The sequence below is a fragment of the Columba livia genome, chromosome 8, assembly GCF_036013475.1.
Source record: "Columba livia isolate bColLiv1 breed racing homer chromosome 8, bColLiv1.pat.W.v2, whole genome shotgun sequence".
Taxonomy (NCBI): domain Eukaryota; kingdom Metazoa; phylum Chordata; class Aves; order Columbiformes; family Columbidae; genus Columba; species Columba livia.
Window position 1 is genome coordinate 21,699,560 of NC_088609.1, and position 24,184 is coordinate 21,723,743.

General features: G+C 37.5%; 1 protein-coding gene across 5 annotated transcripts in view; it reads left to right on the forward strand.

Annotated features, from left to right (window-relative positions):
* OLFM3 (olfactomedin 3) overlaps nucleotides 1-24,184 on the forward strand; it is a 59,918-nt gene that overhangs the window by 17,259 nt on the left and 18,475 nt on the right. Inside the window, exons 1-2 of one of the 5 annotated variants that reach the window (XM_065072490.1) lie at nucleotides 16,190-21,064; nucleotides 23,748-23,786. The exons of 2 other annotated variants lie outside the window; for them this stretch is intronic. In XM_065072490.1, coding sequence (XP_064928562.1) covers nucleotides 20,936-21,064; nucleotides 23,748-23,786 — 168 coding nt within the window. In that variant the 5' untranslated portion in view covers nucleotides 16,190-20,935. Of the gene's footprint in view, nucleotides 1-16,189; nucleotides 21,065-23,747; nucleotides 23,787-24,184 lie in introns of those variants that run through there. 2 more of the 5 variants (XM_065072487.1, XM_065072488.1) reach the window with 2 other exon arrangements.

Genomic DNA, 24,184 nt, shown 5'->3' on the forward strand with positions numbered 1-24,184 from the left:
GATAAATGCGTCCAAATACTTTTTTTGCTACATCAGTTGTCACATGGCACAAATCCTGTTTCTTCTGAATTGTGTTCTTTGGAACAGTTCCTATATTATAAATGGTGAATGGAAGACATATCATCCTTATTGGATGAAATACAAAATCAATCTCAAATGAACAGACTGGTACAATGATAGGTGGTGATGGGAAGAAGGATGGCACTAACAGGGACTTCGCAGAATGTGCTAAATGGTGGGCACAGTGTGAAAAATGCACTAGTTACTCTGAGAAGTGGAAAGAATGGGCTTAGGGAAGGGAAGACAGGAAACGCCAACGATATGATGCAAGATCAAAATCAATAATTCTACTGGGAATACCCTGAAAACACTGAAAATGGAAAAAACTTGAAAAACATGATAATGTCTTGAGGACTATTTTGCCTTTCATAAAGGTACTGACCTATTAACAAATGAGCATATTAAAAATCAGACTAACAGTACCAAAGTAGATTGTGACTGGAATATATTGCATTAAAAAGTAGTCTGCTGTTTGCCTAAAGCAAGCCCTACGGCTATACCTCCCTCTGCCTTCCACCGAGGACAAAACCAAGAGACCTCCAAAGAAAACGCAATGGCCACAGCAGCAAAGCCAGGTTCATTTCTCACGTGTGACATCAATCAGTTGTGAGTCAGAACATTACCACACGTGTGACCGGGTCAGCAAGCATATACCCATCAAAGATTATCTCTTACTGGACAAGTACATCAGTGCAAACTGCCTATGAAGAAAACGAGAATGAAAAAGATTAAATGATTCAATATTTTTCTTTCCTAATGCACTGTCCTCTGTAGACAGGAAAGAAATCAGCAACAAAATCTTCCACAAATAGTCATTCTAATTATTAAACAAATGTACATAAAAATTGTTTGTACTCCTTTTCTAGCAAGCAAAATTGCTGACAGAGTCTTAGGTGAATACTGTAATATATTTTTGAGTATGAGGTTATAATTTGTACTTGCATTTGTACAGGATAACAAATTTTGCCTGCTCATTTAAGAAATACCAATATATTTTAAGGCTTATCAACTCAAAAGGAGCTCCAATTTTAGCATCCTGGTTTGTGAATTATTCATAGAATAGCTACACGCCAGAAGCTATTTATAGAAATGTTGCTGAAAATAGTACTCTGCCTTTAGACAGATTCTAGTAAATATGAAGCTAATTTTGTTAGTTGTTTAGATCAAATTATCTGCTTAGTCTTATTACTGAGGATACAGTGCAGTCTATTTTTAAGTATGTGATGGAGCTCTCAGCACTTCTCAGAAGAGCAGGACAGAGTCCAGCACATTCCACTGCTGCAATTTTTTTTTTCCCACTTCTTCATACTCAGATTCAGTTCCTACTGCTCTTTATAACAAAAGCACCCAGAGCTAAGTAATGCTAACAAATGCAATATCTGTTTTCCTGAGTACTGGCGAGAAGAAATATATGCTTCTGTTGTACTTTCTAGAAAGTAATTCCACAAAATTATGAAAAATCAGAGAAAGTATGCAAAGGATCTCTGACTTATTGTATAGACCCAAAGAAAAAACGGGAAGAAAAGCGCTCAGTCATTGAAGCCTTAGAGAAGAATATTAAGTACTATACAATGGCAGGGAAGAGTGAAAGACAGAGATGATTGATTTTCTTTCACCCTATGCCTGAGAAACATGTCACCAAGCAAACAAAGCAAGGAGTAAGCTACTATATATTTGAAACAGAATCCTACACAAAGTGCTTTACAGCTATTCCCAGGTTTTATCATTCTTTAGCGAGCCATCAGTTTCAAGTAGTGTGGAACAAAAAAGCCCTTTCCTACTAGTTTTATAGTTTCTTGCAAGATCCTTTACTAGATTCTGAAGTAATTTGTTTATATCTCAAAATAATGAGCACAATAACATAAATGCATTTTAAAGGATAAGGGAAAAAATTACATACTTGAATTTTTAAATAATTTTTCCGTTTTATTTGTTTATTTGTATTTTCAGTTGTATTTGTTTTTCCTACTAACAAACGTACAGACCTTTGCAGGATGGGTCTGTATAAACAGATCAATGGATACACATGAAGAGAAGTCATTAGTTGAGATCATGAATGCAAATATCAATACTATTCTAAGGTGAGATCACATTTTCTATGCTGCTACGAAGACGGGAAATAGCAATTCTAACTCTTAGTATTCTCTCACATTGTGTTAAGACTTAAGCAAATATTACTGGGATATTCCACTAAGATTTAAATAAAACTAGTACCATCCATACTTATTATAGAATCATAGAATCATTTCAGTTGGAAGAGACCCTCAGGATCATCGAGTCCAACCATAACCTAACCTAAGTCTAGCACTAAACCATGTCCCTAAGAACTTTATCTAAACACCTTTTAAACACCTCCAGGGATGGTGACTCCACCACTCCCTGGGCAGCCTGTTCCAATGCCTGACAACTCTTTCCATTAAGAATTTTTTCCTAATATCCAATCTAAACCTCCCCTGGTGCAACTTGAGGCCATGTCCTCTTGTCCTGTCACTTGCTACTTGGGAGAAGTATTCTTTCACTTTGTTCCTTTTCAAGACCATTTTTCATCTTAGATTTTCAATAGTGTAGATACACATACAACTTTAAAGTTGTGAGTTTTTTCAGAAATCCACGTTCTTAAATTCAGACAAGTATTTACACTGGAAATAGCTTTCCTGTCAGGATTCAAAAATAAGTACATATGACTAATGTCATTAGTCAGAAATTAACCACATAAACTGGAATGCTGGATGCTCTCAGAGACAGATTTGTAACAAAACTTCAAGGCAAGGGTTCAGGTGGATGGATACTGTAGCTTTTGCCAAAGACACCAGAGGACATCAGTCTGGAATCAGGTATTTTGTGGTTAAACAGTGAAACCACATCGTATTTTCTCCAAACAGTCCACCCAGCTCTTAGAGTTGTTTTTCTGACAGGGAATAGATAGCATATATGACTCCAGAAGGTGCCTTCAGAACTTCATGAGACCTAATAGCCTTTGGGTAACATAAAAATTAATGTTACTAAAACTCCTCAAGGGAATGTCCCTGTTTTCTTGTCTACCTGGGAAACAGATGTTGTTTTATAGACCTACCACAAATACATGATTATGAATAGATCCAGTGTATGGATTTGCTTTCAAGTAAACCTTTCATTGTGTTCCTGGGAACTGCTAAGCCATTCCCTTCTGTTTCTGTCCAGATTTTTTTCTTTTGAGGAAATCATACAGTAGGCAGAAAAAAAACAACAGATAACTTCCATATGAGAAAGAGCAGAGTAAACAAGATTAATGTAATTGTGGTGTTCACAAGGGATTCGTACAGCACAATCTCAGGGCAATAAATTTCCTTATTCTATAGCTAGAAAAAGGATGCGTTGGATTTAAGTTAGTCTGAGGTAAAAGCACAAGGACACCTAGGCCAATGTTTCTGCTCAAGGACCAACATAGTTGCAAACAATATCTGCACTGCAGCCAGGAAATGGAGAAGACGACTAAGGACTGACTTATGACCAAAGAACATCAAGAAAGGCAGCTGATCCTAAAAGTTCTGTCTTACAGAACTGGTATACAGTTTTTATTTATTCGTGCTGAAGAGTTCTAAAGACATTTTATCAGAAAAAAATACATTCACACTGCACTCCAAACTATTTCCTTGGGGAAAAGAGTGATTTTCTTTTCCTATTTCAGTACTCTTTTACTGCCTGAGGGAAAAAAGAACAAAAAAATTTGAAAGTTTCTGCAAGTTTGGATGTCTTAGCTATTTTTGCTCTGGCTTGTCCAAAGATTCATAAGGAAGAAGAAACTTCTAAAACTGAGAACAATAAAAGCCAGCATATAAGCTGCAGGAAAGTGAGAATGGGAATTAATTTCTTCATTAATACCAGACAAAGTGATTGTACATTAAGGGGACACAATGACAGACAACGCAGCTTGCAACCCAGTAATTATGTTTGGTGAACGACGATATGGAGCATAATCCTTAATGAGTTTAACTGAATAAGAATTTAGGGATCTAGCTCTACATAACAATTGCTTCACATTATTCATATATTATTTCTTTTACCATGTTTAATGGTGAAATAATATGTTGTCACCTACTGTTTAGTATTTATTGTACATAATCCAGAAACAAAGTGCATTTATGTGATGTCTCACACATGCACATATAATCTCCATATATTGTGAAGTAATATATAGACATGCTACTGAGCCATACAGAAGATATATTTATGTGACATCATTTTTGTAACAAACCTGCATCTTAAGGGCTAGATTTCATCACAGGAGTATTCAACTACAATCAACAGACATTACATTCAGTTCTACATCTATTGCGGTCACCCCAGGGTTTTAGGAATTTAACTGTAGTTTCATATCCATGACAAGAACACACTGTTCATGCTGTATAGGAAGTAACAGGATTTTAGAACTCCTCTTTTTTGGTGGGCTGGACTGAGCATGTCAAAATAATATAGTGTCCTTAGATTAAAGTTTCTGTCTAAATTGAAGTCATTATTATTATCGAAGAGAAATGAAAAAGCAATTTGAAAGACAATTAAGTGGAAAAGAGTTCAGACTTGTTCCAGACTTAAATACTTAATGTCTTTCTGTGAATTAGAATTTGGTTGAACAAAGAACCTGAGCTTGGATAACCCACAATTAACCTATATGAAGTAGTTTTGTGGAGCCCTCTGAGGAGTCCTGTGGCACTTGGGAGGTGGCTGATTAACTGCGCTGCTGGCACAGCCTCCACCTTCATGGAGTTGCCACAGCATCCCCATCAGGAAACCCTCACTGTAAAATTAGTCTACTCTTTACTGAGTGAACCTGAAAAGATGAAAGCACAGGAGAATTATTTGCCAAGTGGCACAAATTGTTCCCTTTTCCGTAATGAAAACTGAGTTCCAAACCCTTCAAGTTTTTCCATTGTGTAGTGTACAATTCATTTTCAGATGATCTAAGACCATTCTTCCTCTCTTTATAAGATTAAGCCTTTGGAAACTATATAGGTCATCTGCCTCCAAATTATGCCCTGGGGATAGAATTCTTAATGAGCATTAGAGTGTTTTACTATTACACAAACAGAACAAAGAAAGAATTGTTTCCCCCTTTTCTCCCAAAGATGTAAATTATTGCTGTTAAGAAAGTATTTACTATTCTTGTCACACTGGCTCACCCACAGTGGCAGATATCTTGGGAAGAGAAGAGGCAAGCCTGTATATGTTTTTGTATTCCTCTCTGCCCTGAAATTCTGTATGGCTGTCTGTGGGAAGAACAAAAGAACAAGACTCATTCTTCCTTAGTTTCCTCAGCAGTCACACAGCTGATTTCACAATATAGTGCCAGATTCGTAGTGCTTCCAATGTTTACCAAGATAAGGGAGAGAATGATGTTTGTGTTTTACTTCAAATTAGGAGATTTCAGGCATGTATACTCCTGTATCAACTGGAGGAGGAAAGGAGTGGTCCAGAGCTCAGTTTGGTTTTCAGTGTTTCTTGCTCTTCCCATTATTATTCCATCCCTGTTTACAAAAGGAATAATAGAGAAAAAATACTTGTAAAGGGACAAGGGAGGGACCCTTCCTTTGTTCACTGTGACATTTCCTTGGCATTTGTTTTATCTCAGTTCAGTAAAATTACATTGCAGCTGTCTAGAAGTGTTATTTAGTCTGTTATGAATTCTGCATGAAGTACTTTTAGATTTGATTTTGTGGAGCCTCCCCTGTTGTAGTAAGTTATTTCTAATGCATATGAGTTACATGAACCCAAGAGCTCCATTAACCTTCATTAAGCCATCTCTGCAGTTCATAGTCCGAGCTCACATACAAGCACAAGGATACACATGAACCAGTATCCGCCACCCCCCAAAAAAAAAATTAACAAATGAACTATTAATTTAAGGAGAAGCTAAGAGGCGCAGCTAGTTTATCTATACTAAGACAGCACAGTTGTGCTATTTAACTGGGTTTAGTAGACCAGAGCCTGGTGCTGAGTTCTGTGTCTTGGTTTCTTGGCAGCTGTATCGGAAGAGTTCGCTTTCTGTCACTCTGCTGCCCCCTAAGTACATAGCTCATTTTAATGGTATTTGGGGGATTCCCCCTCAGCAGAAAGCAGTGACTTTCTCTCCATTTCCTGGAAAAGTTTCTCAGAGTACTTATTTTTCAACTGACAGGGTGTTACCCTATTAAGACAATCTCAGCCATTCCCAGTGGTACATCCTCCCTCCTACAGCACTGTACAGGGTCTGGGTCTGAACATATGGCTGTTGCTGTCCTCTGGAAGTGCCTCCTCTTCTGCACAGGATGAGACACATTTGCCTGGAAAGGTTTGCCTCAGTGTTCCTATTTCAGAAATCCACTAAAACACAATATCTCTCAAGTAAAGGATATTTCATCATGTAACATTGCAAATACCGGTGGATTAATTGGTGGAAATGATGACACATTTTTAGAAATTAATATTATATTTTACAAAACTCTTCAAAAAGTTGCAGAACAGTTTCCTCAGTTCTAACTCTTCAATTCCTGTGAGTAACCAGTAATTTATATTTAACTTCAAGAGCAGAGGCAGAACCCATATTCTCACTCCTGTGCACAGGATATCCATGAATCTGTATCCTGAGCAGGAAAAAATAAGTGCTGAAATAATAGTGGTTCCATAAGAGGTTCTCTTTCATAATTTCATTGATGAAATAGTCAACTTGTAGCTGGAAATTGTCTCAACTTGTTGATTGGAATGGAAGATGCTGATCCTGAAGGTCTCTTCCAACTGAAATGATTCTATGATTCTGTGTTTCGCTGGGTACTAGTCACGGGAATTTTTATTCATAAGTACTTTGTGTATCAGTAAATCAGACTTGGGTAGTGTGATTAATGAATGTATGGAATAAAAACCCATCAAAAAGCACCACTGTATATGAGATTTTTTAGTGATATGTGCCCACTTCTTTACCATTAGCAAAGAACTCAGAAGAAACAGTAGCACACCAGTCTTTACAACTGTATCTCATGCATCAGCCTGGCATTTTGGCTGCAATTTCCGAAAGATTACAGGTTCACTTTTCATGAACCACTGACACATATCCAGTACAAGATCAGATGACAAGAGCTAACATGACCATAAGTCACTTGCAGTACTGCAGCCCTGGTGTTGCCAAGAGAACCTCCCCATCGTAACATCAGTCAGAGCTGCCTGAAGGCTGTGATGCCAGCAAGTGACCTCACCCCAGAGCTCCAGGAAGACAGTGAGCAAGGGAGTCACATAACCCAGAGATCTCTTCATGCCAACACGTCCTTTCTCAGCCAGCACAGGGCAGCCAGAGACCCCCAAAGCATCCTCACAGAAACCAGGAAGAGTCTGTTTTTTGAATTGTGTCAGCCTTAGTTCTTATGCTTTTGTTTCACTCTCCCTGTGAAAAAGCTCAGTTTTCAGCTGCAGTAGTTTTCTTTTCATAGATTGTTTGCATACTGCCTAGTAAGAACACGATACTAGATAGACTGAGGAAAAATCTTATTTAAAAGGGTCACTATAAAATAAGGAATAAAGAATATTACTTCGTTCTGCTTTCCATAATTTCGTTCCAGACTGTGTGCCCAAACACACATTGACTCCCTAGTTTCTTTACATTGACTGCCCCTAATATAAGACAGACAGAATTATCCATTACATCTCAGGTTATTCTGATACTGCAAATATTTTCTTCTGTTGTAATCTGTTATTTTTATCTGTATAATTGAATTTTCCTTCTTCTTCCCTCCTTTCTCATTTAATCTTGTAAGTAGTAGACTATGTAGTATTTTTGCTTTTTTCCCCTTCTACAATGGATTGCAGACAACTGTTTGCCAACCCAGAAGACTTAAGTTACAGTATGAATATAGATTGTGAATTGCCTGTGATTCTTCATGATTACTAAAGGCTAACTTTATGTAGTAACGTAACTATCTGTATAGAATGCTGGAAGGCTTTTATCCTAATGGTTACATTTATAATGCATGAAACAATATACCATGTTATAGCTATACCGCAGTTCATATGCCTTTGGCACAAGTAACTGCTTTAACTAATATGGGATTTATCACCTGTCCTTCAACTTCTGACAAATCCCATTGTCCTTCAGGGGTGCTCTTCTTTCCCAAGATACTGATATTCCCCCAACTGTCAGCCCTTTCAGTTTCTATTCTATTTTTAAAGGGTCTGTATGGTGATCTCAGGCACATTATTTTCTCCAGGTTGTCTCAGTGACAGTAATATGTTTTTTATCTTATCTACAGGTATCTAATATTTAAAATTTTAATTCTTTCACATATAGACTGTAGGACCAGTTTTCTCTCTTTTCTATTTCATAAGTTCCTGGAGAATTGTTTTGTCTAATGGAGCAGTACTTGCATTTTGTGCTCTGAAACAATGTTGTTTCCAATTCATTACATGAGGAGAAATGAGGAATCTTGTGAAGTACCGCATTAGACTATGAAGTCAGAATGTCTGCACTGCTGAACCAGATTGGTCTTTGGGGAAATTGCATCTTTTCACCTGACTAAGAAGCTATTATAATCACATTCTTTTGACTGCCAAGAAAGCTGCACTAGAGACTCCATTTGCTCCTTCCTTAATGCATCTGACTTCTAATACCTCACTCTTGAGTCAAAGCAAGAGATTTTACTATTCTTGTGCACCCCCTGATTCCCAACCTTCATTCCACTAGATTCTAGTAGTACCCTTGCCAAGTTCAGGACAATGTAAACTCGCAGCAACGCAGGAACAACATCTTCTGAACTAAACACCAGTTTCTCCAAGGCCAAATGTGCAAAGAGGAAGAGAAAAAACAATAAATGGCATCTATATCTAGATAGTATTTGTCACCTTTATAGACTCAACCTTAGCTTTCCAGCTTTATCTCTAGAGCACAAAGCAACTAAGGTAAAAGCTGAAGTTTCTCATCTTGTATGTAAACCAGTCTTTCCTCATCTCCTCCACTCTGCCTCCTTGCTCTGACGTGTTCAGGGCAGAACTGCCTATGATCCCACATTTCAGGTTTGAGAGAAGTACTCCATTCAAGGCTGCAGGAGTCCAACATACTTTCTTCTGTAGTCGTGATCAAGCCACTGTTATTTTAAACCACCTGCAGCAGTTTGTCTGGACCTTCCCTTTACTTCCATTTAATTTCCTGTTTGTTTCAAGTTAGTGATATATATTGAGAAAGGACAGCATCACACAAGTGAGCTCATTTATATATGATATCTTGTTATGTTTTGAAATAAATATTTACAAATGTAGTATATTCTGTTTGCCGCTGGGACTGATGACTAGCTCAATGGATTTATAGCCATGATATTTCCCATACATCTGGGAATTCACAGCAGGAATTAAGGGAATACTACTTGGGATATTGCTTTGTCTTTTGCTATCTGTTCTAAACATACTGCACAGTCCAAAGTTTATTTATAAGCCATTAATTGTACCCTCAAGGAACTAGGACGGCTTGGTAGCAAATGTAAGTCTACAGACTGATACCTCAGTTCCTTAACAGAGGTACCCTCAAGCTACAACTCCTAGGAAAGTATTTGACCATGCAAGGAAAGATGGAAAATCTGGAGCCAGATTAGAGAAATTTTCTGAAAAGATACCCAGATTTAGGAATGTGATTCTGAAATCAATTGTTCTAAACCCAGAAAGCAAACTGTAGCACAGAAGACTAATACATGTTACGGGAGTGTTCTAGATTCATGTATGCACATAAGCCAAGGTTTTAGGAAGAGGTCATACCATGTATCAAAAAAACTGATAGAGTTATAGAAAATGGTTTGCTAAAGGAAAAATTTGGCAATTTGTATCACTTAAGAACCCATAGTCATGAGTTCTGAAAAATTAAAAACACACAAGAACTGCAGACAGCATCTTCTGTACAGCTCAAACGTGCATCTTAACAATAAACGCACATGAAAGACTGCCACCAGCAGAACATTTGGTTAGATTTCAGGATGAAACAAGATTGCTCGAATGTCCCCAGATAAGTGTGTTTTTGTAGGCTCTGGATCATTCCCATAGGCCATTTTGCTTTTAGAGTATGGCTGTACCTACTAACCTGTTAAACAGCAAAGCAAGTTGCTTTGTTTTGGTTTATTTTTTTCAATTCTCTATCAATTTTTCAAAAGAACTGAAGTGTTTAAGCTGGTATTTATTCTAAACCCTTTGAAATGGGAATTTGAAATGGGAAATGGGAAATATCCATTCATGTTACTAATAAACTATTGTATTTATGTAAAGTGATTTGATTGACAAGCTTTCTGTAGATGAAAAAGTCATGTGCAATCTAGGGACTTCTCTCTTTAATATATTAACAATTGATTAAAAGGAAGCATTCCAAAATATTTATTATTGTATCAAAGTCATTTAACAAGATCTCCAGTGCTAAGTTTAATATTTTAAGTTCAAAAGAATATTTTTATTTCATCATACTATAGATGAAAAAAATGCATGTCAATAACTATGTCTACTGAGTTTCCCCTTAACTCATGAAATGACTCATCTGTATCCCTAGTACACTGAACAATGAATTGAAAGTCTTACAGTCCAGAGCAGAGCTTAACGTGAGCAAAGGCAATCTATCCAAACCAAAAGAACCGTGATATACCTCTTGTGCAAATCATGCAAGTCATGCTTTGCCTTTAAACTGATTTTGATTATTTGCCTATAATAAGGAAAAAACATTTGCAAACTGACCGTCATTTAATTAAGTTACTGCAGAGCTAAAATTCAGCACTTTATTTTAGAACTCCACTTAAATTCTTCCAGGAAAATGTGGTATAAATTCAAGCTGGGTTTTATTGAAGTGCCCTTCAGGAAATGGCTGGTATTATCTGTAAAACATGTATGTGGTAGTAAAACAAAAAGTGCTCTCATTGGAGATAATTTAGAAAAGTATTATTAAGAGTCTTCAGCCTCAAGCAGTCATTGCTTGCATCAGATTTAAGATCTGCAGAAGTCTGTTTCCTGAACAGTGTAAAATATGCAAGAAGCTGCAACAAGCTAATTATTGGTTCATTTGGTTCTATGGACAAAACCAATGTATTTAAAATCACCTGTTACTGTCTATCCATTAGGCAAGTTTTTGTGTTATTACTGACTGTGCACTGCTGAAGTCGTGCATTAATATTTCTACATTCCTTGCTGCTTTGACTGCAAGAAAGCTTATGAACACGGGCAGCAGGCATTTCCCTATGGTAACCATGTTTTCAAGCTAAAGAAGGTATTTTCACCTTTTTTTTCCACATTATATGCTACATTAAAATAAAAAAAAAAAAAAGACACCTAATTTTTGCAAATAGCCTTATAGCATCTCATCTGACCTGAAATAAGACAAATATTTTCCCTAAGCAGTGGCTGAGGTGGGTTCCATCTGGAATCACCTTTCTCCTTATTTATAACAGACTGTGTTATGTTCAGAAGAAAAAAAGAATCAAACAATAATTTGCTAGTCCATCAAAAGCAAAAAGTCAATAAAAAAGTATATGTGAAATACAGTTTCTTCAGCTTCCCACTTTTGACCTCTGCAATATTTTCTTCAGCATCTTCCTATTGTCTGTCTCTTTTTATAGAGATTTTAAATCAGATTATTCTAGTTATCAATTTAAAACTTATTTCCAAGGCTAACAATGATGGAACTTATTGCTATTTAATTGCCTTAACACCACCAGCACTTAGACAAATTGGCTAAAATGTATCCCATTTTTTTCCAGTTTCATGTTAATAGTTTTTACTTTTATAGTTTAACATTATGGTGTTTTAAAAGTCAATATGTAGCGGCTAATATCTGAACTTTGGGTAGGAACACACCAATGCAAGACAAAAACGCAGAACAGAATTTTTGCTTGGCTGGGACAGATGGCTGTAAAATACAGAAAAGGACTGTCCAGGTCTGATTATTTCTGCATTATGCTGCTTAAGCAGCAGAACGGCAAGTCACAGCCCTTAATAGGATGAGCACTTTGCCTGCAACTTGCAGGCAATTTTATTAGCCTTCAAACAAGAAAAGGAAAGCTATGATAATTTATTAGATTTCAAATACTAAAGATTTTAAGCCCACCAGCAATCATCGACATCCCTATATTTAGAAGTGCCTGAAAACAATATGTAATCCATGGTATTCTTTAATTATTTCTGTATGAGACATTTTGGAAGTATCAACTGATTCAAATATTGCTAGAAAACATAACACTAATATGCTTTACCCAGCTCAGGATAAAAGGTAGGAAATACAATTGCAGCTATGGTATAGCCAGACCTTTCACTTCCGAGGCACTATCTCTACTGTTCTCAAGATGGATTAAGATGAGAAAAAAGCAGCCGGATTTTTTTTCACATGGACTTTGCTGGAAATATTAAATACTTCATAATTTTCTTCCCCAATCTAGCTTTGAAAATGTAAACTCTACTTATTTACAGCATTTCCTACCTCTCTCTTGCTATCAAGATGCAGAAAAAGACACTTTCACCCCTCTAAGCGAGAAGTCACATACAGCACACATTGCATCCCTGATACAATGCACAGAATCTGGGCAACAACCCCAGGTTCCAGTATAAGTTGGGGAACAACCTGTTAGAGAGCCGTGTAGGGGAAAGGGACCTTGGGGTCCCAGTGGACAGCAGGATGACCGTGAGCCAGCAAAGGATATTTAAATATGAACAACAATGAAACATGACAACCAATGATAGGACAAGGAGCAGTGGATACAAACTGGAACATAGGGGGTTCCATTTAAATATGAGAAGAAACTTCTCCACAGTGAGGATAACAGAGCACTGGAACAGGCTGCCCAGGGGGGTTGTGGAGTCTCCTTCTCTAGAGACATTCAAAACCCACCTGGACACGTTCCTGTGTGACCTCATCTGGGTGTTCCTGCTCTGGCAGGGGGATTGAACTGGATGATCTTTCGATGTCCCTTCCAGTCCCTGACATTCTGTGGTTCTGTGAAAATACTTTCCCATTATTAAAGAAGTTCACGTTTAGCTCCAGTAAAAGTGACAACATAATTTCAACAGTTTTCCTCTGTTGAAAACCAAAATATAAATATTCTCAGTTACTTTCCAGTGTATGAAGGACCAATATATGAATGGTTTGGATGCAAGAGGACTCTATTTCTGGATCTTGAATACTATTTTATATACTATATGACTTCGGGGTTTTTTTTTTCCCCCTTTTAAATTACAGAAAAGTGCATGCCACATAGTCTAGAACTTAAGCTTTCATGAAACCCAGATAAGCAAGGTGTGGCTGAGCCAGAGCAGGGCACAGTGGGGCTGTCACCGCCTCCAGCTCGGTGGCGATGCTGCGCTCCATGCACCCCAGGACATGGTCCACCCTTTTAGCTGCCAGTTATGGTCTATCACAAAAATGAATTTAAACTTCCTCTCCCCAAGTATTCAAGTTCCAACAGGCCTGGAATGAGTTTGTGCGTGTTTTTTAAATGGTTGGTTTGGGACTGAAAACACCTTTTGGGAGCTTCAGCACAAGTTGTCCAAAGTCCTTTTTTGCCCTTGTGCAGAGTTCCTTCACTTTCTGCATTACTGTTAGCCAAGCTGCAGAAACTAATTACAAGATTTAGTAAAAATCTTTTCTTAAATTTCTCTGTCGTTTGCTAATGAGTTAGCTGAATCTCCCTGTGAAATTAATATCAAATCTCGAAAGTTATGTAAATGCCATCATTAAGCAAAATTTTAGCCCTTTTTTATTAATTAGATCTAAAAGCTTATGTAAGACTTCGCCAGCTTGGCCTATGAATTTTACTCTTCGCAATCATAATGCTAAGCAGTCCTTTAAAGACTCACTGACTTTGTGATTCTTAATTAGTGAATTCCCCCTAACTCAAGGTAAAAGAAAAATGTCTGTATTGAACTTGTGGACAGAAACCTTTTTCTCTGGAAATCTTTGCTTCTAAGCTAGTCATCAATGCCCACGCTTCACACATTTCATGTTTTTCACCTATGAAACAACAGCCATCGCTACAGTTTTTAATTTTGAAATTGTAAACAGAGGATTATGACTGCACACAAGGATTAAGTGCTAGAGATGGTACAAAATAGCCTTAAACCACTGAAAAGTCATTTTAAAAACATAGGTTACAGACTGCATGGCGAGTATCAGTAAACAGAAAGCTTCAGAGGGGGTATCTCCTGAGTCTTCATCATTTATGCTCCTCGGCTGTCAGCCCACTTGAACCCTGCAAAACTACAAAATTCCAGTCATCTAAGTTGGGAATGACCTTGTTTCCATTGGTCATAAAATGCAACTACAAAAGAACCAGCGTAACGTAACATGACATCTACCCAGTTACTTTTTACAATACTTCACATTTGGGAGCTCAGATGTGAGCCTTTTGTATGGGTAGGTCACTGATTGGTTTGATGCCAGAGCTGCAACCATGTTCTATAACAACTGTAGAAATCACTCATTATTAGTCCAAGACCACAGCTTTCTAACTCAGAGAATAAGATTTAATTCTACATCTATCTCACCATTTACATTGGCTCACAATTTTCTTTGCCCAATTTTACAAGGACTTTTACAATGTCTATCAGTCGTTTCTAATGAGAAGAACATGGCCTCTCCTGAGTTAATAGCCATTGCATACATGGATTTTTCTGAGTATTATGCTGATATTAAGAATATTGAAGCTCTCAAAAGTGCTACACCAATCACACCTAAACAAACTGCTGGTAGAAATGGAGGAAGGACAGTCAGAATACAAATTACTCCTTTCAAAACAATGTGGATATCTGTGGTTGTCCAACACTCTTGCTGAGTCTGGGATCCTGGAAAACCATAAGCTGTTTGAACTACAGTAGAGGTGGGGAGAGCGGATTCCACTAAGCATATTAACCAGTTCAGGATTTTAATTCTCAAGGAAGGATACCTACCATCACCAGCAAACTGTATTCCTGAGGGGACAGAACGACACGCTAGCATGACTGTCACTGTCCCATGCATAAGTACTAAATTTGTAAAAAGGTGGTTTGGATTGTCTGTCTTCTAGGTGTCTTCCTTTTGTTCTATTCAAGTGACAATTTAAGAGCAAATAGGCAGCAATCACCAATACCTCACCACTAAGTATGTCTCAGTACTTACAGCTCCATTTTTTCCTGTCTTCCCCCTCACAGGTTTCTTTTCCTTTCTCCTATTACTTCTACAATGCTACTTCAAAATTTTCATGTTCAAACAAGCTTTTATGATCTCACTTCTCACCCATATGCAGGAATCTCAATTGTCCATATCAAAACTTACAAAATTGGCACTTCGTCGTTTCAGGAAAATGGCAGCCAACATTAAAGTACATTTTATTGAGTGGTTTGTTTACTTGTACAAGCCAGTGTTACTACATGAGAGGTAAAAGCACTGATCAGGGACACATCTGTGTTTTTTTCATACTTCTATTTAGTTTTGTTCTCTGCTGTGCATTACAGAAGTGCATTTCTCACAGTAATATCTTCAGACAACAGCACCGATTCAATAAATTTCTCTTTTCGCTCACTAGGGGCCAGGAACAGAACCCTGGACCGTAAATACAACACCCAGATTTCTCACCCATGACGAGCTCCAGCTCCCATTAGCATCACGGCCCTGGAGAGGGCACCCCCATGGCTCAGGGGGTGCGCCCCGCTCAGCACCCCAGGCAGCACACAGCGGGTCAGGAAATCTCAGTAAGACAAAAAACCACAGGGTAAAGGGCAAGCTACGTAACAATCAGCATTTGGATCCTTAAAGTGAAATATGTTTTAAAACTTTTATTTCTGCTCTGTAAACAGAAAATTTAAAAGGCAGCTAGAAAAAGAATACGTTGTAATTTCAATGAAGTCTATGATACACCTGGTATTATTTTTCTGCAAGTAATACAATTTTGATACACTTCCAAATAAATATCTTTGGTTCTTCTCAGCATTACTGAAATCAGAAACTTTCAGGATTGTGACAGCCTTACAAAATAACACGTGTTTGCTTTCTATACCCTTATTTAAAGATAAAATCATTTTATTGCACCTTTGATCTCAGATCATTCTTTGTGGCATATCCATAGACTATTTCCTCTTTAATGAAATGCAGCCATCTCTGAGGTGAAACACACCACCTATTTAATCGTATTCAAAGCTCTATACAGCATTTAGAACCGATTATGGAATTCACTGATTTTCATGGCTCAAGCACTTCTTTAGGATTATATATGATCTAACTTCATGGTGAATTTCAGCTTTTAGACATCTTAGAAGAACCAAGTTTCTTTTTAAATTTATCCACAATGCAAGCCAGCTCACCTGTCCTCAACAGAAGAGTATGTATTTTTAGGACGGAATTAAGACAAAATTACATATGGTTAAAAACCTTAAGCGTGAGGATTATTCCAGGAGGAATTATGCATAAATCCTTACATCCAGTCCCTACAGTTTTCAAAAGAACATTGAGGCTGCAGTTCTGTGATGCTGCCAGGGCCAGCCAGCATTGCACCCTGCCAGCCTGGGGATGTCCATGGCAAGAGCAGGGATGCCAGGACCCTCCAGGTACATGCAGAATCCCAACCTCTGCTGCAGGGAAAAGGACTCTGCACAATCTTTAGTCATCCTCTATGAAATAGATATCTCTCTAGATTTTAGAAAAGAAGCTTTGTGAGTATGCACGGAAAACCTTCATCACTCGGAGAATTAAAGCGGATAGAACAGAAAATAATGATTTTTCCAAACTCTTTTTCTCCCATTAGATCTATCATCATATCACACGTTTGAGGGAAAAGCTTATGAGGTTTTGCTAAGTATCTGATATAAATGTTACTGAAAATGAAAATGGCAGGAAATCAACTGAAAGGATTTTTTGTTTTCATTTCAGTTAGTCCTCCCCTGCCCATTTGTTCCCCTCAGGGGTTTCAATTAAACGCAAACTTTCGTAAAGTACATTGCCTAGTCTGTTTCTGGTTTCAGGCAATTCTGGTCATGAACTAAGCCCACTGTAGACACACTGCTTTGTTACTCTGTACACTTGGGAACTGCTAACAGCAGAACACAAGAGAATAGGTGGGAAAAAAACATGAAAAAGGCTTCTAAGAACAAAATCTTCCTTCATTCAAAGGAAGCTCCCTGAAGCCTGAAAAACGAGCAAGGAGACAGCTAAGACCACTTCCAAAAGAATGTCACCTCAGCAGCATTGGTACAGAAGCACATAAGGGACAACAGACTTCAGAAATCCCTTGCTCAGTACTGCTGTCAGTGGAGATGCCTGACTGAAGAATGTCACCAAGGATACACAGACAAGGACATTCTCTAGAAAGGATACACACCTCTCAAACTGCTCTTACAAAGAACCTGGATATTAGTACTCACAAGTGACACTGCAAAACCAGAGGGTTTTGTTGAACAGAAACATCAAGTTAGATGAAGAAGCTGATGTTTTCTCAGTGTTTCTAAATTCTGAGAATTGGAATTGAACTGAAAGGGCACCGATGTACTTGCTCAGTCCACCAGAGCTCTGTGAATTTTAATTGATATTCAAATTCTAAGGACTTTGCTTTATTCATGCATTAACCTCATGTGAATAAATAATAATGCTCAGGAACATGACTAATGACATAAATTTCTTAAATCAATGTACTATTGAGTCACCGCTAGAACATATCTCATGAAGACAAAGAACTCTACAGAAGAACAACACTATAACAAGGGAAGCTTTGACTTTTATGCATGAACTAACTTTCTAAACCTCACCTGTCAAAGTACAGCCTTCCTGTGGTTTAAGATTCCTGACTATGCTCTGTTTCAAAGGAGGCTATTTAAGACATCTGAGCCATGAGTATGCACTCAGTTTGATCTCTATCTGCATAATATGCAAGGTCGTAAGCAAAAACCTTTATAGCATTTACTCATGAACACGATTTAGAATTTTAAGAAATATTTGGGAATGAGGCTTTTTTTTTTTAACATACATTAAATGAGCTGACATCAGGGTTAAATGACTGCTGCTGAACTTCACATCTCCTCTTTCTTACAATCACTTTTTCTTTTCCTCCAGTCAGGAGGTAACTGGACATTTTTCATGTATTTATGAGTGTGTGTCCACATATTGCTGACTCTTGGGACATTTGCTTTGTTGGGACTTCTAAGAGTAACATTAATTACTTTTATAGTACAGAGAGCATTGTACCTCAGTTGTAATAATGTAACATTGGGCTGCATTCTCATTTACATTAGACTTTATTTAACCTAAATCAAAATGTAACAGGATCTCACTCAGAGGCAAGAAGAGCCTCTGACTGCTTCTTATGTCATATGCTGAATAGGACAAGCAGGAGGCCAAGGCCCTAGGTCACACCCGAAGGGTAAAGCACAGACACCCCTGCAAAAGCTGATTTATGAAACCTAATACTGCTATTGAGTCCTTTGGAGTCAACAGAACACCACCAAGTAGAGTCACCACTGGCTCTCAAAAGGTATCAACAGTGTTAGGAAATTTAACAAGAGTTGTTTTGGGGCTTTGATTACCATATTTTTAGTATCCAAAATGGACTGATGGAGAGTTTTTTCTATTAAGTACCTGAAAGCCATTCTAGTTGTTGGAAGTAGATGAAGATTATATATTTTTTTTAATTATTATTTTTTATTTTTTTAAAAAAAGGTTTTTCAATGGAAAATTGCATATTTGGATTGAACACCGGCATTTCTCAAATTTGCAATCCAATAATGACTTCTAGTAAGTACGTTTTTCACACAAGACAAACTGTGGAACTCCATGACAGTGAATGTTGGGCCTCCTAAAAGTACAGATAAGTTTAAAAAGTTACTTGAGAAATTCATGGAAGGAAGCATCATAAAAATCTGTTGAACATAAATTTACAACCTCTTGCCCAATAAGTACTACAGTTTGCTGGAAGGTTACACCAAGGAAAGTATTACTGTATGTTTGTTCTCTTCTTACACTCTGTTCTTAAGCATCCACTGCTGAGCATTGCTAGAGAAAGGAGCTCAATGGATTAAGGAGATTGATCCAGTGCAGTGGTTTTTTACTGGAATATTTTTTTTGGAACTGAGCAAAAATGTGTTTTCTTATTCAGACATCAGTGTCATCAACTAACAGGTCACATTTTGAAAGCAATCCAAGTTCTGTAGAGAAAACTGCCCTTGTGTGTTATCTTGTCCCACAAGTTCTGGTATCAGTTAGATGAAGTATGTGAAATAGGTCAAAACGCATGCAAACAAGTGTGTGCATTTAATATGCTACAGGTAAATAAAACTATAACATGCTCAGTATTCAATTATTATTTTTATATTTAGCTCTTTTACAGCAATGTCTATATATACAGAAAAACTAGCAAAAAGCAGAATCTGTATATTAATGAACTCAGTCTTTCACTGTTTTCAAATGCATCATACTTCACTGAATTGGGCTTTCTGAGTATTTGAAACATTTTGCAGCTCCCCTTACTGTGTAACTCCCAGAAAACATTTAATCAAAGAATTTCCCTCTCTATTCTAATGCTGGAAGACTCCTCGTAAGATTATATAATAGCTCTCAATGTGTTTCTCAATTTCTTTTTAAACAGTTTTCCATGTGTCTTTATTAAACTGCAGAGACTTATTGAAATAATTCTGAATGAATGTTGGAAGAAAAAAGTCTAACCTGAATTTGGAGTACGAGCTCCGAGAATCTGAAAAACTGTTTGCAGGGGTTTAGTAACTTTAACAAATACATTCATGATCACGCATTCCTATAAAAATGATTCCCTTTAGTTTCACTACAGATTTCCTTCATACAAACCACCAAAATTCCTTAAGAAAAATATAGTCTTTTGGAACCAAATTCAGAAACAAAGTCCATAACTGCCTCTGGAATATATACAGTAGTCTATCTCTCTGCAAACTTTTAAACAAGTTCTCTCTAAAATAACTGCTGTTAGAAATACTTGCTCAGCATTTCTTTTAAAAATAATTCTGAAAAAGGTAAAACTACCCCAACGGCACAATGACTTCTACACTTCCCCCCACACATTTGCTAAATTTATGAAAAAGATAAATTGCTACTGAACCTACAGGACTAGAGAACAGTAGACTTAACAGCAGATTAGAGCCAAAAGAAGCCTCAAAATGCGACATGAGCACCCCACAAGCTGTCTTCTCTTTCCACCCAAATGGCAATGAAGAAATATCAAGTCTGCCAGCCCTGGATGTAATGCAGTAATTCTCAGTATAAAAACTTACAAACTAACAAGAACACTGAGAAATGTGAATCTTTACTGCTTCAGTGTTCTTTTATGAACAATAACTATCTTAACAACAAGCTGTGCAAATTATAAAGTCACTGATGTTTGTAATTTACGTGAGATAAACAGATCAAGGAAGGTTCAGAAAGGTTTCTGGTGTTTTCCTGGGCAGGCTGACAGTTCTCCCCTTTCCCCATCCACTGGCACAAGTGTACAATCATATTTAGAAGGAAACATGAGCATATTTCTACCCAAGCAGTGATGGGAACTGGGGGTTATTTGTGTTTGGGTTTGTGATTGGGCTTCTGCATTTCAGGCAGAACACATACTACTCCACGAGGACTGAACTAATTAAATGCTAATTGACTCTGTAGCACCTATAAAGAGGTAACTCACCCATGCCATCTCCCACTGGAAACTGCAGGGATGATCAGCATAGAAAGGGCTGCTTATTTAGTGGTCAGAGTAAGACAGTCATAAGTATTTGTTAGTAAGAGCAGAAAAACAGAGGGCAAATAAGGATATGAGTGTTTTAAATGGGTGATTAAATGTGGGTAGCTTGATCTCCTCTCCTGCTGTGGATGCTGCGTGCTGCAGTCACGCCTCTCCCTGCCAGCCGGCACCGGGATGAGCATCCGTCACCATGAAACCTCATTAGCTCCACAGCAATGAGTCCTCCACTGCTGAAGCTTGGTGCTGTTCTTAGTACCATGGCAATGATCTCGAACTGGATGTCCCAAACTCTCCCATCTCTAGTAGGACTAAATACCACCAGAATAATCACTTCAGATACTCTAGTAAGTAGCTCTGATGTGTTGCAAGCCATGTTAATGCTGAAGTAGTATTTAAGTGCCAGCAAAAGCTGTACTTTGTTGCCTCTTTGTAAATCTCTTTTTAAGCTACTAATCTTCCTGTCATCGTTTAATGCATGCTTCTCTTTGGGCATCTTAAAACTGCACATTGGTGAGCATGTTGTGGTCTTACTATGAAAGGAAAGATTTTTGAATAGTCTCCTTAAATATTTAAGAATAAACACCATCTTGAGTGTGAAATGCTAAAAATAGTACGGCAGTGTAATTTCATTTGTCTAGACTTTTTTCCTATGCTTACTGCTCCAGAAAAATCCATTGCATTATTAAGAAAAAAAATCTCTAGCAGTAAGTTTCTTTTTGGCTGAATAATGTTACATGTTAGTTATTCACTACAATATGCAAGTAGTCTGATTCTTTCCTATTTTCCTTTATCAGAGTACAGTTAAGCAAATAAATAGCTGTCAGAAACAAAATAAAATTGCTTCTAGGAGGCTGGGCACCAGAATTTAAGAAAGGCTGATACGGGAATATTACAAATGACACAAATATCACTTTGTATGGTTGATACTCATACACAGCAGCCTCTGTTAATGAAGACCTACAGAGAAGCTGTGATTAACTACTCATGAGAAACCTAAATATTAAAGTAATACCTAATTGGACAAGAGGGAACACTATACTGATATACATAAAGTAAACTAGAACACTGTTTTCCTAAATGTTTAGTAAAACACTCTCTGTATCTTTAACTGCAATCAGTTGTTTACATAATAGTATGTTATGTAAAATCTACATTTAACTACTTGTGCAGTAGTTCACTATGCTCAGAAGTGAGCATTTTAGTTGTAACTAAAAATGATACATTTAATCAACATTTAATTAACTGAACATATGTATGCAGGAAATCCATTACTGCAGAAAATGACTGCACTTATACTTTAAATACTACTACTTTAAAATTAAATATATGATGCTGTAAGAAAGAATTGTGTTATGTTTTAGAGCAGTAAGAAGGTAAGACAAGGAAAAGCTCTATTTTATTTTCCTTAGATGTAAAGTGCTCATTCTACTATAGTATGTATTACTAGTTCTTGTGGCAATGTATTATAAGCAATAAAGCTCCCTATAACATTTAAATCCAAGTTTAAAGTTGTAACTGAGTAACTAAGAGACACACACACATATATATTTATTTATACACACAGAGACACATATATGTGTTTATATATAGTACCATGCTCAGATTCCCAGTAGTGTAAACTCTCATGCTTCCCTTGGCTACAGCAGAGTCCTGCTCATCTAAATGCCTCCTACAGATTATTGAAATAGTGCTCTTGGCACTCACTGAGTTGGAAACATATTTTGTGTTTCAAGAGGGGTGGCAGACTGTAAAGCTGGGGAACCAATCATAAAAACCTGGTTATCTGAGCTTGGCAACATCTGCCAAGTAAAAAACAAAACAAAACAAAAAAAAAACACACACAAAATGAAACAAACAAACAAAAAAAACCCCACACTTGAATCATGTGGGGTTCTTTCAGCATTAAACCAAACACCCTAAATCTGCTACCTTCTTCTAAACTTCATATGTTGGCTGAGAGATTTTATGCCGTAGGTACTCAGCATTACTGAGGTCATCACTGTATTTAACCACCATCAAGAGTTACCCACTGGGAGCTTGTCCAGCAAACAGTGCAGCACGTGCACTTCGCCGGTTCTTTCCTAGCACATACACAGCTCATGAATTGTGTGTATTGTACCAGGAAAAAAGAAAAAACCTCCCAATTTCCTCCCTTAAGCTGGAAGAATTGTACAAGGATGTGGGCTTGGGGAAGGGGTCTCCTCTTTTCAGTTCTGTTCCAGTCCCAGGATCAAAATTGCAAGACAAACCAAAAAATACTGTTTATATTTAAGCAACCATATTGAGTATATGTACTGCTATTTGCCCTGTCATGAGTAGCAATGGAGGCAGCTGTAACAGTTTTATCAGAATATATAAAAGTACGAGTGAAAAAATAAATCTTTTGGAGGTAAGTGAAGTAAGTGTGCAGCACAGCAGCCTGCCAAGGCAATGATTAATACTGCTCTTTGTACAGACACCTCTGTTTTCCCCAGATTTTCAAGCACTAGCATAATTTATTATCATTGCTGTTGTCTACTTGTTATTTCTTTTTCCCGTGTGTTTACTAAGGCCTGTCAGCAGTAAGCCTGCATTTGAAGAGTAGATTCAGTGGTTTCTGTAAGGTTTTGATGCCTTGTAGCTCTTTCCCTACACAGCAGTTTCTGCTTGAGGTGGGGATAAAATGTCAAACTAAAAAAAAATAATGGGGAAAAAAAAGGCAAAGTGTACCTGCACACATGTGCTTGTTGTTCTTTGTGATCACTCATATTACCCATCCTAATTAATGAAGGAACTCTGATGGCCCAAATACAGGGAACCTCAGAATACCACAATGAACTGCAGCCTAAATAGTAGGAGCACCATGCGAGCGCTTACCTCTGTATGGCCAGCCAACAACCATGCACTCATATTGGGCCTGACAGCCTCTCACTGGGAGAAATATTTTCCCAAATAGCAGTTACTTTTAAAAATCAAGCTGTATGTTAGACACCATAAGAAAATATCTGCTGAGTTAATCAATGAAGTTGTGGGTTTGTTTTTCCTTAGCTAAAGCTGAGAGACACACTCATGACATCACTGGAATACGTAAGTACCTCTGATAGCACAGCCTGGGTTACAAAGGGCTTACTACAGACTCTCTGTGATCCTCCTACCTCATACATGCTCTACTGTAGAAAACTTACTTGAACGAAGTAAACCCAGCTGCTAACCAATCTAAATTTACTCATATTAAGTATTTCTGTTCTAAAGGAATTACAGTCCCAAGCTCTAGGCTCCTGCACTCTGTTTCCTTGCTCTTGTGTGACAACACTGGGCATAAATTCTACAGAGAATCATGGACTCTGCTGGAGTGAACAGACCTTATACTTTACCAGCCTTGATAGGCTGCACTTTTTCAAGCTTGCAATCTTAGTTGCTGCTCAAAACCAATTTAAATTGTCTCCGCAGATGTGATTTGGGTTAGTTTTTATTGTTCTCCATGT